This window comes from Lagenorhynchus albirostris, chromosome 11, assembly GCF_949774975.1.
Source record: "Lagenorhynchus albirostris chromosome 11, mLagAlb1.1, whole genome shotgun sequence".
Lineage (NCBI taxonomy): Eukaryota > Metazoa > Chordata > Mammalia > Artiodactyla > Delphinidae > Lagenorhynchus > Lagenorhynchus albirostris.
The window spans coordinates 11221969-11237515 of record NC_083105.1 but is presented as its reverse complement, the minus strand read 5'-3'; the positions used below and the strand labels follow the sequence as shown (position 1 = coordinate 11237515).

Here is a 15547-nt window from a genome sequence, read left to right as displayed (position 1 = left end):
TACTGCTGTCTCTTGTTCAACTCCCTCTTCCCTGGCCATCCTGACTCCAGCTGGGGAGCCAACCTCCCCAGGGAGAGAGCTCTGACATCTGCAAGGGGAAGGGTCAGGACCCCTGGAGAAAGGTGCCTGGCTGTTCCTAGGCGTTTATATTCTTTAAATCTTGCTCCAAGGTGATGCTTTGCTTTTGCCATTTTAATAATTACTTTTTTTGTGAAGAAAATTAAGTGGAGAGGGATGTACTGGTCTCTGTTGATAATCAGAAACATCTTTGGGGAGCCCGGGCGAAAGTAAATGAAACTGCCTTCTGTGTTCTCCTCACCTGGCCCCTTCCCCGCTGGACCTGACAGATTCCTACCTACCCCCCAATCCTGAGTCTGTTGCCCCCTCCTCCATGAAGCCTTCCAGGACCCCCCGGTCAGGAGCAACTCCTTCCTCCCTCTAGAAGCACATCCCTTCCTCTGCTTTGGCTCACAGCCCCCAGGGTCCACCTCTGTCCCCGGGGCAGAACGATTCCCTTTCTGCACTGCCTCCAGGACCTCTGTCCTAGCCCTGGCACTAGGTGATGTGAGATTCCATTTATGTGTGTGTCTCCCTCATGGGGCTCAGAGCTCTTCCGAGGGCAGGGGTGAGGACACGGTCAGCTGGTGTCTTCAGAGCAGGCATGGGGCCTGGCATGGACAAACTGCCCCAAAAGCCCATTTAGAGGACTTGAATTGTCATCCTCGCCCCATTAGGCATTGCGCTCCAGGAGGGCAGGGGCTCTGGACATGCACTGAACTAAATGAGGATCATGATAAAGTAACTGCCAGAAACTTGGGGACACGTGGACGCCCGGCACAGCCAAGGGCAATGGAAAGGCCCATTCCAGACCAAGGGTCAGAGCAACATGTGCACCAATGCAGTGTTAGATGATAGACAGATGACAGATAAGCACAAGATGTGTTTCTTGTGCTCTCCTTTGGACACAAGGAGGGAACATCCTACTGGTCCCTTCATCAGTGAGTTAAATAAATCTTTGATATGTGCTCATATCTTTGTATGAGAATCATGATTTTCAGTATTTGAAAATTGTCCTTTGACTCCACCACCTCCATTCACCAAGGAAATAAGCATGTGACCAGCCACATGGGAGGAGAGGAAGGTCAGAAAAGGTATAACCAGGATGTCAACTCTGCCTCCCCAGGTAGTCTAGGAAGAACCTGGGAATTTTGGAACTCATGCTCGGAGCCACAGGGTACGGTAGCCTAGGTGATACACTGCACAAGTGCAGGAGTCTCTAGTCACACAGACCATAACGTGGGCAGCGTTCCCTGGCGTTGTGCAGCATGGTGGCCCTGCTGGTGCTCTGCTTCCCAGGGTTCAGTGGGAAGACTGGAGCCCCTTGGAGAAAAGCGAGGTGACTCTAGCAATAGGGCATGGGGGTGGGGTGGGAGGAGAGGGCAGATTAGCCTGGCTGGCTGAGAAAGGGAAGGAAAAGTTGGAGGGAGTATCCTTGAATGTGACAGAAATATCTCCCAAAGACCAAGTTTTAAAGCCAAAGTGATTGATATACCTTGAACTGGCAAGATTATTTTCTACCATCAGTGGAAATGGTAGATTGTGGGCAAATGGAATTCCATGATCGAAAAGTAGGGTCACACTGATGTGCAAATAAATCTGCTACTCGCTCACCCCCACACACACGCAACACACACACACTTTTGTACAAGACAACACACACACACACACACGTGTTCACATGTGCACAACACCTCCTCCCCTCCCCCCACAAGCCCCCAGTCTCGCTCAGGACCCATCACTGAGGCCACCGTGGTGCCCCCTGGGTAACCCCAGACCATGCCTCCTGCACCCATAGAAGCCATGTGGACCCCTGACACTCCACCAAACCAAGGAAAACACCAACTCAAAAGGAAAGTGGGGAGGAAAAACCAAAGTCGCGTACCCAGCGTGGAATTCAGTGCAACTATGTCTTTCACACTGGCTTCTGTTAAAAGGAAACGAACAAACAAATAAACAGAGAACAAAAATAAATAAATAAAATGAAATACAAAATAAAAATAGAAGAGACTATCAGAGCCAGCCTGTCTGACATTGACCCTGACTGCCCACCCTCCCCCATGCCCCCGCCCCTCAGTCCTGGCTCCTGGCCACTCATTGGGGGCCCCATCCCCGAGAGCATCCCAGCCCTGGCAGCAGCCTTCCCAGGCCTTGCCAGACCGTCCCACGTTCCCCGTCCCCAGTACTGACCCAGGATCACCAGGCCCTCGGGGTCCACCTCATACTCGGCCCTGTAGGGAGCAGGGGCCGAGCTGTTGGCCGTGGACAGCAGCTCCTCCACCAGCAGGGCTCGCACCACCTTGGGGCTCAGCATCGGCCGGCGGTGCTCGGGGATTTGGAGGATGAACCAGAAGAAGCAGGTGAGCGGTCCCTCCCTGATGGGGCAGCAGTGAGAGGGGCTGGGGGCGGAGCCTGGACTTTGGGCCCCGCCCAGCACCCTGCTCCTGATGGGAGCTGGGGGAGGGCACCAACTGCGGCTCATGCGCGTTGAGCGCTTACTACTTGTCAGGGTCTGCTCTCCACTATCACTTGGAAGTCTCCTAGCAACCTCTGAGGAAGGGGCTCTCAACAGCCCCATTTCACAGATGAGCAAACTGAGGCACGAGAGGTTAGGTTGTGTGCCACGGACCCTGTCATAAGTGAATGGCCCTACATGACCTCCTCCATGTCCTCCTACCGCTCCTCCTACCTCCTACCTCCTACCGCTCCTCCATGTCCTCACCTGATACCCGACAGGCCGTTGCTAAGGGCGCCACGGCCACTGTCTAGGGTAATCCCTACCACACCATTGTGCCCATTCTCCAGATGAGAAAGCCAAGATGGGTGAAGGGAGGTCACATGCAGGAAGCCAAGTTTCCTCTCCGTGCCTCAGTTTCCCCATTTTAAAACATGAAGCCATTGCCTCAGAAGACTACAGTGTCTTTCATTCTTTGAGTCTAAAGTTCTAGCAGGGGCCGGTCGTGGGGTCCGGGCGACTCACCCAAAGGAGTAGACGGAGCTAGAGTTGTAGTAAGTACCCAGGCAGGTGCTGGCAATGAGCTCCTTGAGCTAAAAGGAGGGGAAAAAAGCAGAGCCCCCTGGTGACCCTCTGTAGAAACCCCCTCCTGCCCTGGGATGCCCTTTGCCCCTCCCAGCAGCCCTGCTTGACAGAGGAGCCTACGGGGTAGAGAGGCTTGCCCGTGGTCACACGGTGGGTGGTGGCCACGCCAGGAAACAAACCTCATTCCATCTTTTTACCCCTCCCCCTACACGCGGGCACTGCCCCTGACACCTCCACGTCTACCAGCTCTGACCTCAGTCAGACCACCAGTGGCCTCTCCCCCTCATCAGAAGTCACTCCTCGACTCTGAGAAGCCCCACTAGGCTCTCGAGTCCCCTCCTCAGCCCCAGCCACCAGCCACGGGAGCTGAGCTGCCTGGTCTCTGCACGTGTTCAGTGGCAGTGCCACCGGCAGGGTGGAATGCAGGACTGTGGGTTCTTAAAGCACTCTGAACGGCGTAGAGGTAATGTCCACACTCTCCCCTCTCATTTCAACCCCACGACAACCCTACAGACAGGCACTGTTGTTGTCAGTCCACTTTACACGGAAGGAAAGAGAGCCTTGGACAGGTCTCCCAGAAGCGGGTCCTGAGGCAGGCGGTTTATTTGGAGGTGATTCCAAGGAACACCAGTGGGGAAGACAGATGGGCAGGGAGGCAGCTGTTCACGGCTGTGAAGGTGCCGGCCAGAGCTGTGGCAACTGAGGTGCCAGCCGACAGGGACCTCTGAGAGGCTGCGGGGGCATCTTCAGAACCCCTCCCACCAAGGGCCAAGGGAGCCGGGGTATTTATCCACCTTCTCCATCCCTCACGTCTGAGGGTTGCTGCTGGGCGTAACTCCTCAGCACTTCCGGCCCGCCCTTCAGGGTGCTGTCCTGCGACCTAAGAGTGGCAGGTGCTGGCCATGGGAGACCATCCCCAGTGAAGTAAGCCATTGCCCGGCAAGAGAGGGTGTGTGGGTGTGTCCGGGCAGCATCCCTGCACTGCCCTAATTTCCTAAGGTCATGCTTCTACTAAGTGGCACAATCAGGATTTAGTCCAAGTGCATTTGACCCCAGAGCCCACTACCTTCCCCACCACCCTACACCACCTCGTTTCCATTGTGCCTGGAACAGGGCTCTGATCCCAGTGAGTGTGCTGGATGGACTAACCCACTGGCTTGACGTGATCAGGCCCCTCCCCTCTCCCTTCTTGTCCCCACCATCCTTCCCTCCCATCCCCGCAATCCTTCCTACCATCATCTGAGCTTTGGTGGTTTCACTGCGGAAGGCACTGGACTCCCGGCGGGCAAGATCCTGGGAGAAGTGGCGATTGAGCACACGGAGGCTGCCTGAGTACACCTGGCTGACCGTCATCTCTGCCTTGTGCCCTGCCCAGGAAGAAACCAGCAAAGTTAACAAAGGGAACAGATGGGGACGGCTCCTGTGTCCCCCACACCTTCTTCTGCCACCCTGAACCCCCAGCTCAGCCTCCAGCATCTTGGACCTCCAAGGCACCACCACCATCATCATCATCTTTGTCACTGTCATTCAGAGTGTGTGTAGTGACAAACTGGTCCCACAACGCCAGGGAGGAGAGAGGCCAACTGATGAATGGTGTCCCAGAGGCTCCCAGGCAGAAGCTGACACAGTGATCGGTCCAGGACATAGATGCCGAGAAACCCACATGGGCCCAGCAGGTCAGGTTCTTGGTTCAGCACCTCTGTGTTGTCCAGCGGGTTGTCCAGGTGGCACCTACCATGTGGGGTACACTGATAAACCAAGACAGATGGGTCTCCCTGTGTGGAGCTGACAGTAGTGGGTAAGGCAGGTGTTCCCCCAGTAACCGTACAACCTGTGGGATTCATATGCCAGCAGCGTCTTGAAGAAGCACAAGTTGCTACTGAGGGGGGGACATGACAAAGAAAACCTGGGCCAGGGTGACCCTCCATCTGAGATGGGAGGAGTGGAGAGTAAACTGGGAAGAGGGGAAAGAGGGAAGTACCTTCAGGGCAGCAGGAAGAGCACGTGCAAAGGCCCTGCGACAGAGGGATCATGGCAAGGAGCAGGGCCAAAAGCCTGTTTGGCTGGAGCAGTCAGATGGGGGGAGGTATAATAAGAGATTGAGACATCAGCAGGGCAAGATTTTGGTCTTTCCCTAATGAGCAAGGGAAACCACGCAAGGTTTAAAATCAGGGATGACGTCATCAGATTTCCGTTTTGCAAAGATTGTTTTGGCTGATGTGAAGACAATAGATTCACAGCCCAGGGTTTATACCCCTATTCATTCATTTATTCATTCATTCAATAAATATTTATTGAGAACCTGCTATGTTTAGGGACTGGCCTAGAGCACTTGGGAATATACCAGTATAACAATGAACAAAATAATCAAGAAAAAACAAACCTGTCCTTCAGAGCTTGTAGTCGAACAAGAAAGACAGACAATAAACAACAAACGTAGGACATAACACGTTAGAGGTGTAAGTGGCGTGAAAATCAAGGGCTGGTGTGGGCTGCAACTTGGAGGCCAGAGAAGAGGGAGATGGTATCAGCCATGTGGATGTTAATCTATGGGACGAGCATTTCAGGCAGCAGACTGGCAAGTGCAAAGGCCCTGAGGCAGGAGCTTGTCTGGATGTTTGAGGAACAGCAAGGAGTGAGCTAGGGGAGAGCAGGAGGAGATGACATGGGGGAGGGGGAGGTCATGTAGGGCCTTGCAACCCTGGAAGGACTTTGATTTTTGCTCTGAGTGAGACAGGAGCCCTGGGAGGCTCTAAGCAGAGAAGTTAGATGATCTGATTTGCTTTGTAAAAATATCCCTCTGCCTTTGTGTTGAGAACAGGCTCTAAGGAGGCAAAGGCAGAAGCAGAGAGAACTGCAGGAGGCTCCTGCAGCCGTCAAGTAAGAGTGGTCCAGGGGAGACTGGACCAGGCTGCGCAGTGAAGAGGGAGAGAAGTGATTGGAGTCAGGGTATGTTTTGGGGTTAGAGAGGACCAGGTTTGCTGGTGGCAAATTGGGGCTGGGGAGTAAAAGAAAGAGAGCAGTTAGGGGAGCAACGGGAAGGATGGAATGGCCACCACCTGGGATGTTCTCTCCATTTTTTTTTCAATTTTAAAGGATTTTCTTAGGTCACTATTTTTATTTATTTATTTATTTATTTTTGCGGTACGCGGGCCTCTCACTGCTGTGGCCTCTGCCGTTGCGGAGCACAGGCTCCAGACGCGCAGGCCCAGTGGCCATGGCTCACGGGCCCAGCCGCTCCGCGGCATGTGGGATCTTCCTGGATCGGGGCACGAACCTGCGTCCCCTGCATCGGCGGGCGGACTCTCAACCACTGCGCCACCAGGGAAGCCCTCTTAGGTCACTATTGATGATACCCTAAAGTTATATACCATTTTCTCAACATCTCGAACTTCCAAAAATCTCATATATAAACACACATTGCCTCTGAAACATGGAAAATCAATAGTTCAATATCATTTTATATTAACAACTGGTAAACATCAATTAAAAATGAAAGCCCCGGGGCTTCCCTGGTGGCGCAGTGGTTGGGAGTCTGCCTGCCAATGCAGGGGACGCGGGTTCGGGCCCCGGTCCGGGAAGATCCCACGTGCCGCGGAGCGGCTGGGCCCGTGAGCCATGGCCGCTGAGCCTGCGCATCCGGAGCCTGTGCTCCGCAACGGGAGAGGCCACAACAGTGAGAGGGCCGCGTACCGCAAAAAATATATATATATGTATGAAAGCCCCTTTAAAATATACTCAAAAGGTAGACTGACAGTTCACAAGAGAGTTAACTGTCAGTGGGGTCTGAGATGCACTTAGACATCCTGGAGGAGGGGCAGGCCCCGGTGATACAGTGGCGCTCAAGGGAGAGGCCCAGACTGGAAATGAAAATTTGGGAATCTTCAGGGCATAAGGGAATGTCGGGGTGGCGGGGGAGCAGAGAGGAGGAGGAGGAGAAGTCACCATGAGCTGAGGGAAAAGAAGGTGTGGGCACCCTGGAAGCCAAGTAAGGATAACGTGTCAAGGAGGAGGCAGGGAGGCGCCCGGTCACGTGCTGCCAATGGAACAAATGCAACGAGGACTGACCGCCGGATTCTGCAACGTGAGGACTTGTGACCCTGACAAGCACTGCTGGAGTTTCGGGGGTGAGGGGCAGGGAGTCAGATCAGAAAGGGTGCCCGAAAGAGGCGTGGAACGGGGGGCCGAAGCGTTTTCAAACGACAGGGATTTGCTGCAAAGGGGAGCAGAGAAATGGCTGTGTGTGTGTGTGTGTGTGTGTGTGTGTGTGTGCGCGCGCAGGCACGAGAGGGATTCGGTACAGGAGCAACGAGAAGCCCTGTACAGTGATGGACGATGCCACCGGAGGAGAGAGGGGACATGGCTGGAGCCTGGCCACCACGAGGACAAAGGGAGTGGGACCTGGGCCGGGAGGACAGCTGACTAGATGGGGCAGGGCTGGTTCACACGTGGGGATGGGCAGAGCACAGAGCACGTGGGTACAGCTGGGAGGGCATCTATGGGGCTTCCCTTCGGAGTGGTTCCGTTTTCTCATTGAAGCCGGGGGCAAAGTGGGTGGGGGGTGAGGGAGGTTTGAGAATAAAGCATAAAACTGTGGCCCAGGAGAGCAGGAGAAGGAGAAGACCAGGGAAATACAGCTGGGCGGCATGAAGGGCCCCGCTACTGGGCTCCAAGTGGACCAGCCCAGGGCCCACCGGCCTTGGGAAGCCGGCCCCCACCCTCTCCTCTCCTGGGTCACTTTCTGGGTCAGGCTGCCACTTAACCAGTCATTCGCTCCTTCAGGCTTATCCTGTTCCAGTGCAATAGGTCTCTCGTACAGCTCCCCTTCCAGACCAGACACCGCGTGTCTCTGACTCATCTCCTCGTCCAGTGCCCGGTACCCAGAGCACAGCCTGGCCCAGCACGGGAGGAATCGTTCACATATCTCCGAAAGTGCCTCCTCTGTCCTCATCCCTCTGGGGAAGGGGTTGGCTTCCCCCAGTGGAGGCTTTGGGGCACTCACCCCCTGGGTCCTCAGCCCCACGGAGCACCCACCCCCAGTGGGGTGATTCACTCTAGGAGTGTAATCAGGAGAAATCAGACTCTTGAGAAGAAAGACAATTGGCAGGTGAGTTCCTGGCCCTCCAGCCTGACTCTCTATGGTTTCCCCTTAAGACTAATTATCCCGCAGCCTAAGGAGGCCTCGGCAGGCCCGTGTTATCTGAGGCGCCGGCTTCCTGCCGGTGGTGAAATGCACACGGCTTCCACTCCTGGCCTGCGTTGCTCGGCTCTGAACAGAATCAATCCATCCGGCATCACGGCAGGTGGGTCCTCATCAGACCCAGGCTTCCTAACAGCTTCAACCCGGGGCTTCCAGAATACCCCCCACCTCGCCCCCCTATAGAGCTGCGCCGAGGCTGAGCTCCCCAGTGGCTGCTCCAAAAGGGGTCCCCATTCCTTTCAGTGGACCTGGAATTCCACCAGGAGATGCAGTCAGTAAGAAAATGATCTAACTTTTGCAGAGTGCTTAATGGGAGGTCTCTGATCACTTGGGCGAGGTGGGCTGTCCCTGCTAGGGTTCCACCGGGGCACCCGCTGCTTTCTCTGTCCTAGCACATGCCAAGCATTATGGTGAGAACAGAGCTATCTCTACAGCCTGGCACAGAGCTCGCATATAGGTCCTCAGCACTGAATGAATGAACAGAAGGATGGACGAATGGACCCAGAGCATGGGCCAGTTGCTCCTGGGGTTCCAGGGGACTGACTGAGGGCTGTGATACCAGAGAGGGAGGGGCCAAAATTCAGGACATCGGAGATGCCTGAGCTACCTGCTCTGGGCATTCTTGCCCTCCCCCCACCCGCACCCGCATTCCCTCTGGGTTGAATTCCACATGTGCCCATGCTGAGGTATAAAGCCATCTACGTGCATGGACACCCCCCTGGACACCTGAGTTCTGTGCCCCCCTCCCCTTCGTTCCCACTCATGCTGGGCCCTGGAGACCCCGAGATGATAGAGCTATGGTCCCCACCCTAGAAGAGCTCCCAGATCGGGCTCCAGTGAGCAGACGCACTCATTGGTGCCAGGCACCACCAGCACCACTGGGCCTCCTCCAGCTGATCCTGGTGGCTCCAAGCCCCAGGGGCAACCCAGGAGGGCTGCAGGCAAGGGGAGGCAATGTTTACACCCCTTCAGCTTGTCACTTTACAAGAACTGGGCACTGGGAGAGCACTCCTTCCTCAGCTGCTGGGAACTGTGGCCACTAGGCCCCAGCAAGGAACTTGCACTCCCATCTCATGGGACAGGAACGGAGACTCAGAGAGAAGTGCATGTCCAAGGTCGCACAGTGGTTTCTAGGCATTGCTGAGCCTGGAATCCTGATCTGTCCTGCTGTGCCCCCTCGACCACCCCAAGTCCTCCCCAGGTACCTCTCCCAAGGGCCCCGCAGTTACCTAGGAGATACCAGAGCAGGACCCCCACTGAAGCCAACACAACCAGGGCCAGCCAGAGGGGAGCCAGGCGGAGGTAGTCGCGGACTTTTCTCTTGGAGTCCTCGGGGGCCTTAAACATCCCCTCCGGCTCTGCCTCTTCTCCATCACCTCCATCGCCCTGCCCGCCAGCCGCTTGGGGGGCCTCGGCCATGGACATCCTGGCAAGGAAACAGACCAGGGTTGGAAAAAGCCTGGCATTTGCAAGGGAGTCTTTACTGAACACCAACCTTGCGCAGAAGTAAGACAGCACCCCTGCCTTTTGGGGGAGGAGGAGAATAACGCCAGCTAGCAGTAATTGAAAGTGAGCACTGAGCCCGCTCACAGAGGGGCGAAGCACGTCTCAGAGCAACTCGCCCGGGTGACCAGCTGGACCTGGTCTGGTTCCAGAATCCCTACCTTTGCATCTGCGGTCAGAGGAGAGATGGAGGTTTCACTGCCTGAACCCCACCCCCCAAGGTACCCGCAGATGGAACTGGCGTGCATACACGGAGTACACGTTTCTGTAAACCAGCTCCTCTTGCCCTCAGCTTCCCTCCCATTCGGGGGATGTTTTTTCCTTCCTCCTGTTTCTCAATAGCAAAGCTTCCACAACATCGATTCCATCCATTCACTTCACCCTCCCCCAGAAGCCCTGAGCTGGCTCTGTGCCGAGCCAGGGACTGCCTTCCAAGGAGCGCCGCCCCTCTTTTCTCCCCACTGCCCCAAAGTCTCTTAGGGGCAGAGGAAGGAGAAGGAGACAAAAACTAATATTCATTTAGTGTTTGTGCAAGACATTTTACGGATATCACCCCATTTAATCCTCTGGTCACCAGGATGTGGGGACCATGGTCCCCATGCTCTTCCTCAGCCCACTCTGTGTAGACACTTTACATATATTATCTTGCTTAACCTCCGAAAGCCTTTCAAGGTTCTGCACCCATAGGACAGATGAGGAAACTAAGACCCAGAATGTTTTAGCAATAACCCAGTCCAGGGGTTTCCTAGCCTCATTTTCCCAATGTGATTTGAATGTCTGGCATTGACAACCAGCCCATTTTGCAGATGGAAAAACTGAAGCCCAGAGAGGCTAAGCCACTCGCCAAAGATCACACAGCAGGTAAGTGGGGGTCGAGCCCAGGTGTCTGACTCCCTGCTCTTTCCACTACTCTGGGCTACTTCCTGTAAATGAGCTGTTAATTAACAAATCATGATGAAATAATACCTGAATGCCACCCTGGTCAGTGCCCCAGACCTGTGGCTGTGTCTCTAGACCCCCAGGCAAACTTCTGAGTGCTATTTGCCTTCTCTGGCAGGTTCTCCCACAGTCCAGAGAAGGTCCTTCACTTGCCCACCCACCAGCAGAGCAAGTAGGAAATGAGCCTCCTCTTACCACACCCCAAAAGGCCACTGCGGCTTTAAAATACGTCCCCAGGTGTGCGTGGGTGGGTGGGCAGGGTGTCCTTTGCTTTGGGTCTTGGATTTTCACACAGAGGGATTCTGAAAACAGGGATCTTTTGTGATGCTCCGAGGTTCTCAGTCAAGGATCTCTGGCTCCAGCCACAGGGATCTCCTGAGGGGCCCCCATGGATGCAAGGAAGGGAGGTGACCGCAGGTGGTTCTCACCTGGGTATAGGACTCCCCCCCACCCCAACCAGAGGACATCTGGACATCTGTATCAGGCCCTGCTGGCTTTCACGGGGCCAGGGCCACGGATGGGAAAGGTCCTGCGTTGGGTGGGGCAGCCCCTCCAGCCCCGCCCACTGCCCGGAGTGTCCAGGGCACCCCTGGTGAAACTGGCTGTCCCCCGTGAACTGAGTGGGTGGCTAGAGCCGGGAGAGCCCAGTGACGGGCCGGCTTCTGCCCTCTCTCAGCCCCAGGTCCACTCCCGCTGCCAGAGAGGCACATCCCCATTTTACTCCGAGTCTGGATCACCAAGGAGATATTGGGGACTCGGGGAGCACAGAGGTGATCACAGCTGACATTTATTTGAATTGTTTCCAGTGCTTTATACGCACTGTCTCATGTAAGCCTTCCACAGACCTGGGGGGGGGGTGATAGGTTCTCTCATTATCCCCATTTTACAGATGAGAAAGTTGAGGCACAGAGAGATTGAGCAACTTGGCCGAGATCCCACAGTTGGTTAGCGGCAGAGCCAGGCTGCCAACACAAGCGGTTTTTCTCCAGAATAACACCTTGACCACTCTGCTCTACTGCCTCACAGGGTACGAGGGGAAACTGAGGCTCAGAGAAGGTCATAGGTCCATTAGAGGAGGCCCTTAGGGGAGCAGCCCCAGGTAGGGTGCTCAGTACGCCTCACCCTTCCTCTCCCCATTCCCCAAGCCAGGCTTTCACTCCATGGATTTTGCCTCCCTCATAACTGGCTCTCACATCCGTCTGGGAGAACTTTGAGTATCACAGAAGATCCCATTTTGAGAAAACCCAAAATTAGACACAGCCCAAATTGGTGGGGGGGGGCATACACCTGGGGTTCCCATTGCCTCCCACCTGGACTCCTGGGGCAGCCTCCCAACTGCTTTCCTGCCTCCCAGCTCCTCCTCCAGCCCCTCCTCCACATTGTCAGGAGAGAGCTCTCCCTGCCCACCTCCAGCCATTCACCTGCTCAGAATCCCCTCAAGGTTCCCAGCCACCTCCAAACCCCTCACCGTGGCACCCAAGACCCTCCATGGCCAGGCTGCTGCCCTCGTCCCTGGAGCCCTACCTTCCGTCACGCACGTCACCCTGCAGGTCCACAAGATGCTCCTTTGTACAGACACGCCCTCTGCCTAAAGGATGGTGGGACCCTTAAAGGCCAGCTCCAAGGCCACCTGCCCAGCGATGGGCTCTGGGCCGTGGAGAGTAAGCCACCTCCTCCCCTAGGCAGCCCTTGGTCAGATCAACAATCTGACTGGCTTTTGGCTTCGTTTCTCTCCCCCACAAAAAAGGCGGGCCTGTGTCTCATTCACCTCTCGATCCCCATGGAACCCAGCACAGGGCCTGCCACCTGAACAAATCCTCCGGGAAAGGGTGGATGAGTAGAAAGCAACCTTTAAAAGCTGAATTAAAATTGAAAAAAATACAATTAGAAAAAATAAAAAAGAAAGAATGGGTGAGTAGAGCCCCAGGGCTCCAGACTCCTAGTGCTGTGCTCTCTCCTACATCTGACTGCCTTAGGGGCAAGGCATGGAAGACGGTGCTGGCCTCTGGGGCCCTAGATTCCGTCACCAGACCCCTCCATGTTTATTGAGCATCTGCTTGGGGCCAGGCTCTGTGCTGGGCACGGGGGTCACACTGGTGAATATAAGAGACCTCATTCCCACCCTCCTGGGGCTGACAGCCCAGCAGGAAGAGGACAGTTGTGACAACTGACAGTTGTGAAGATGACCCCAAGCTCCTGTCTTTTATTCTTATTATATTATGGTTCCCCCATTGTTTTGAGGATCTAGTCACCAGAAAAGTCTGTGCCTCTACCTTCCAACCAACCCCAGAACCCAACCTCTTCTTGACACCTCAGTGGCTCCCACCATCATCTAGGTCACCGTGGCTCCTACACTAGCCAGTGGTCCGGCCACCCTCACTAGCCAATTCCCACATGACCACCAGAGGGGTCTTCACCACGTGGCCTGCTCACAAGCCCCGCCTACAGAGCCCAAAGCCCTCATCACAGCCCACCAGGGACTCCGTGATATGGCGCTTGTGCGCCTTTCTGTCCTCTCCCTCCTTCTACTGTAGCCACGCCCAGCTCCTGACCTTCAACAGATGGAGTACAGGTCGCCTCAGGGCCTTGGCACTTGCTGTTCCCTCTGCCAGAAATGCTTTTCCTTCAGTTTTGCCTCATGACCTGCTCCTTTACCTCCTTCAAGTCTTTGCTCAAATGTTACCTCTTCAGTGAGACCTGCCCTGACCACTGCCCTCTCTCTGCTACATTTTTCTTTATCGCTCTTTTCAAGACTAACGTGGCAGGATATGCTTCTGGGTCCTTGGTCTGTGTCCTCCCAGGCTGGAAGCTGCACCAGAGCAGGGGCTTTACTCTGTGTGCCCTGCGTGCCCTGCACTGAGAGCAGAGAGCGCTTCCTTCCTGCTGGGCCAGGGTGCTGGGTGCACGTGTGGCCTGGCCAACTTCTTCTGCCTCCTTCTCCCCTTTCCCGCTCTTCCCTTGCTGCACCCCAGCGACATTGGACTTCTCGGCGATCGATTCTAAAAATGAAGATGGTAGAAACCTTTAACAGATCTAGGGTTCTTAGCCTGCGCTGGGTGAAGAGCATCACACGATTGTTTCTTGAACCCTGAAAGTTCTTGCTTTCCACCTGCTTTCTTCCTTCTGCCTCGGCTGCCCACCTCCTGACCTGGCCCCTTCACACCTCAGCTCAGCTCTCACCTCCTCCTGGCAGCCCTCCCAGAGTGCCTCTGGAGGCGTGGCCCTCCTCTGAAGCATCCGGGGCCACCCCCATCAATGCACAGCTCATCTTGGGGGTATTCTTTCTGTCCCCCGTGTCCCCCTGAAGGTGAGTGCCTGGAGGGAGGGACTGGGTGTACCCCCAATTTCCACAGGGGCCTGAGGCTTCTCGCCTGATCCAAGAACCTGGACCCCAGCCTGGCACCTGCTCCTCAGCCCCTCCTGCCCTTCTGACCATTGGCGGGTCCTCGGTCTGCCTACAGGAGGCTGAGCTCACTGGGGCAGAGCCGTTCCTCCTCCCGCATGCCAGCCTGTGCTGGCTGTCGCCACAGCTGAATTCCATTTCAACCTCCAGCAGCCTTGCTGTCTCTACTTAATGGCTGGGGAAACTGAGGTACAGAGAGAGAAAAGGACGTACTCGAGGTCACTCAGCCAGGGTAAGGCAGAGCAGAGTGAGGTAGAGCTGGGATTCTTATCTAGGACCTACCAGGGAGGCCATTCGGGCCTAGAGTCAACCCCTACCATGAGCTGCTTTGACTCTGAGTCCCCAGGCGTGGGGGGAATGGGTGAAAGTCCCTTCCATACACAAACTCATAAACTCACACACAGATGTACACAGATGAAAACACGCTGAAGTACACGCGCAGCTATCTGTGACATACAAACTGCTAGATGCACGCTTGCACACACACGCACACACACACATGCACACACACACACGCACACACGCACACGCACACGCACACACGGCCACATTCAACTCTGAGCCTGCCCCCTGTATAGTGCAGTGTCGGGGGGCTCTGGGCCTGTCTCCCATACCGGAAAGCCCAGGTGGGGTACCTGCGTACGAAGGGGGCAGCTTGTCCAGCCCAGAATCAGGGTGGGGTGCTCAGACTGGCAGACCAGGCCTCTCCCCTGCCCCGTCCCTGCCCCAGAGTCCACCAGCTCCAGCTGAGCCCCAGGCGTCCCAGCCCCCGGAACCTGCAGCCCCTCCACTGCCCCGTGCCTGTCCATACACCTGGCCTCCGACCCCAGCTCTGTGGACCCCTCGCCTTCTGCTCGCTGGGTCACTCTCTGGCCCATGAGGCCCAGCAGACCAGGCCTCGGAGCAGGGCCGTTGGTTTAAGCCCCAGGGAGCCAGGCCTGGCTCTCCGGGTAGACGCTGTCACCGGGTCATTCATAGATCCTGGTCCCCTGGCCTGGAGGTCCCCGCTTACCTTTGGGAGTGGCAGGTGGGTGCCGGACCTGCCGCACGCAGACCTCAGAGCCTCTGTTTGTCCAGACCAAGGTCTCCCCACCCCCTACCCAGCCAGCCTGGTCTGGATCAATGGCCCACAGCCATGGCCGGGGTGTCTGGCCCTTGTCCCCTGTGGCCTGTGGCCCCAGGCTCCACGGGCCTCCTGTTGGGCTGGGGACAGCACTGTGACTGAGCACGTAAACAGGCCAACAGGCCGGAGGCAGGAGGCAGGCAGTGCCCCGCCCCGCCTCGCCCCGCCCCGTGGGCACCCTGGAGGCTGGCGGGCAGGTGCAGGAGATCTGAGCTCTCCCCCGAGGCCTGTTGCCTGGTGACATTCCTCCCTGGTTACAGCTCCTGGTCCCCTAGAGCATGA

General features: G+C 56.0%; 1 protein-coding gene across 5 annotated transcripts in view; it reads right to left on the bottom strand.

Moving 5' to 3' along the window:
* The window catches only part of TMPRSS6 (transmembrane serine protease 6), a 37917-nt gene extending 22639 nt beyond the window's left edge, over positions 1–15278 (bottom strand). For 4 of the 5 annotated variants that reach the window (XR_009543278.1, XM_060164769.1, XM_060164771.1 and 1 more), the window contains exons 1-6: positions 13292–13402; positions 9527–9723; positions 4331–4464; positions 3038–3105; positions 2248–2432; positions 1943–1984 (exon numbers count right to left, since the gene is read on the bottom strand). Coding sequence is in view for 4 of the 5 variants with exons in the window: in XM_060164769.1 (XP_060020752.1) it covers positions 1943–1984; positions 2248–2432; positions 3038–3105; positions 4331–4464; positions 9527–9722 (625 nt within the window). In the remaining variant the exon portion in view is untranslated. Of the gene's footprint in view, positions 1–1942; positions 1985–2247; positions 2433–3037; positions 3106–4330; positions 4465–9526; positions 9724–13291; positions 13403–15154 lie in introns of those variants that run through there. The other variant, XM_060164770.1, reaches the window with a different exon arrangement.
* Between the last annotated feature and the right edge of the window lie 269 nt (positions 15279–15547).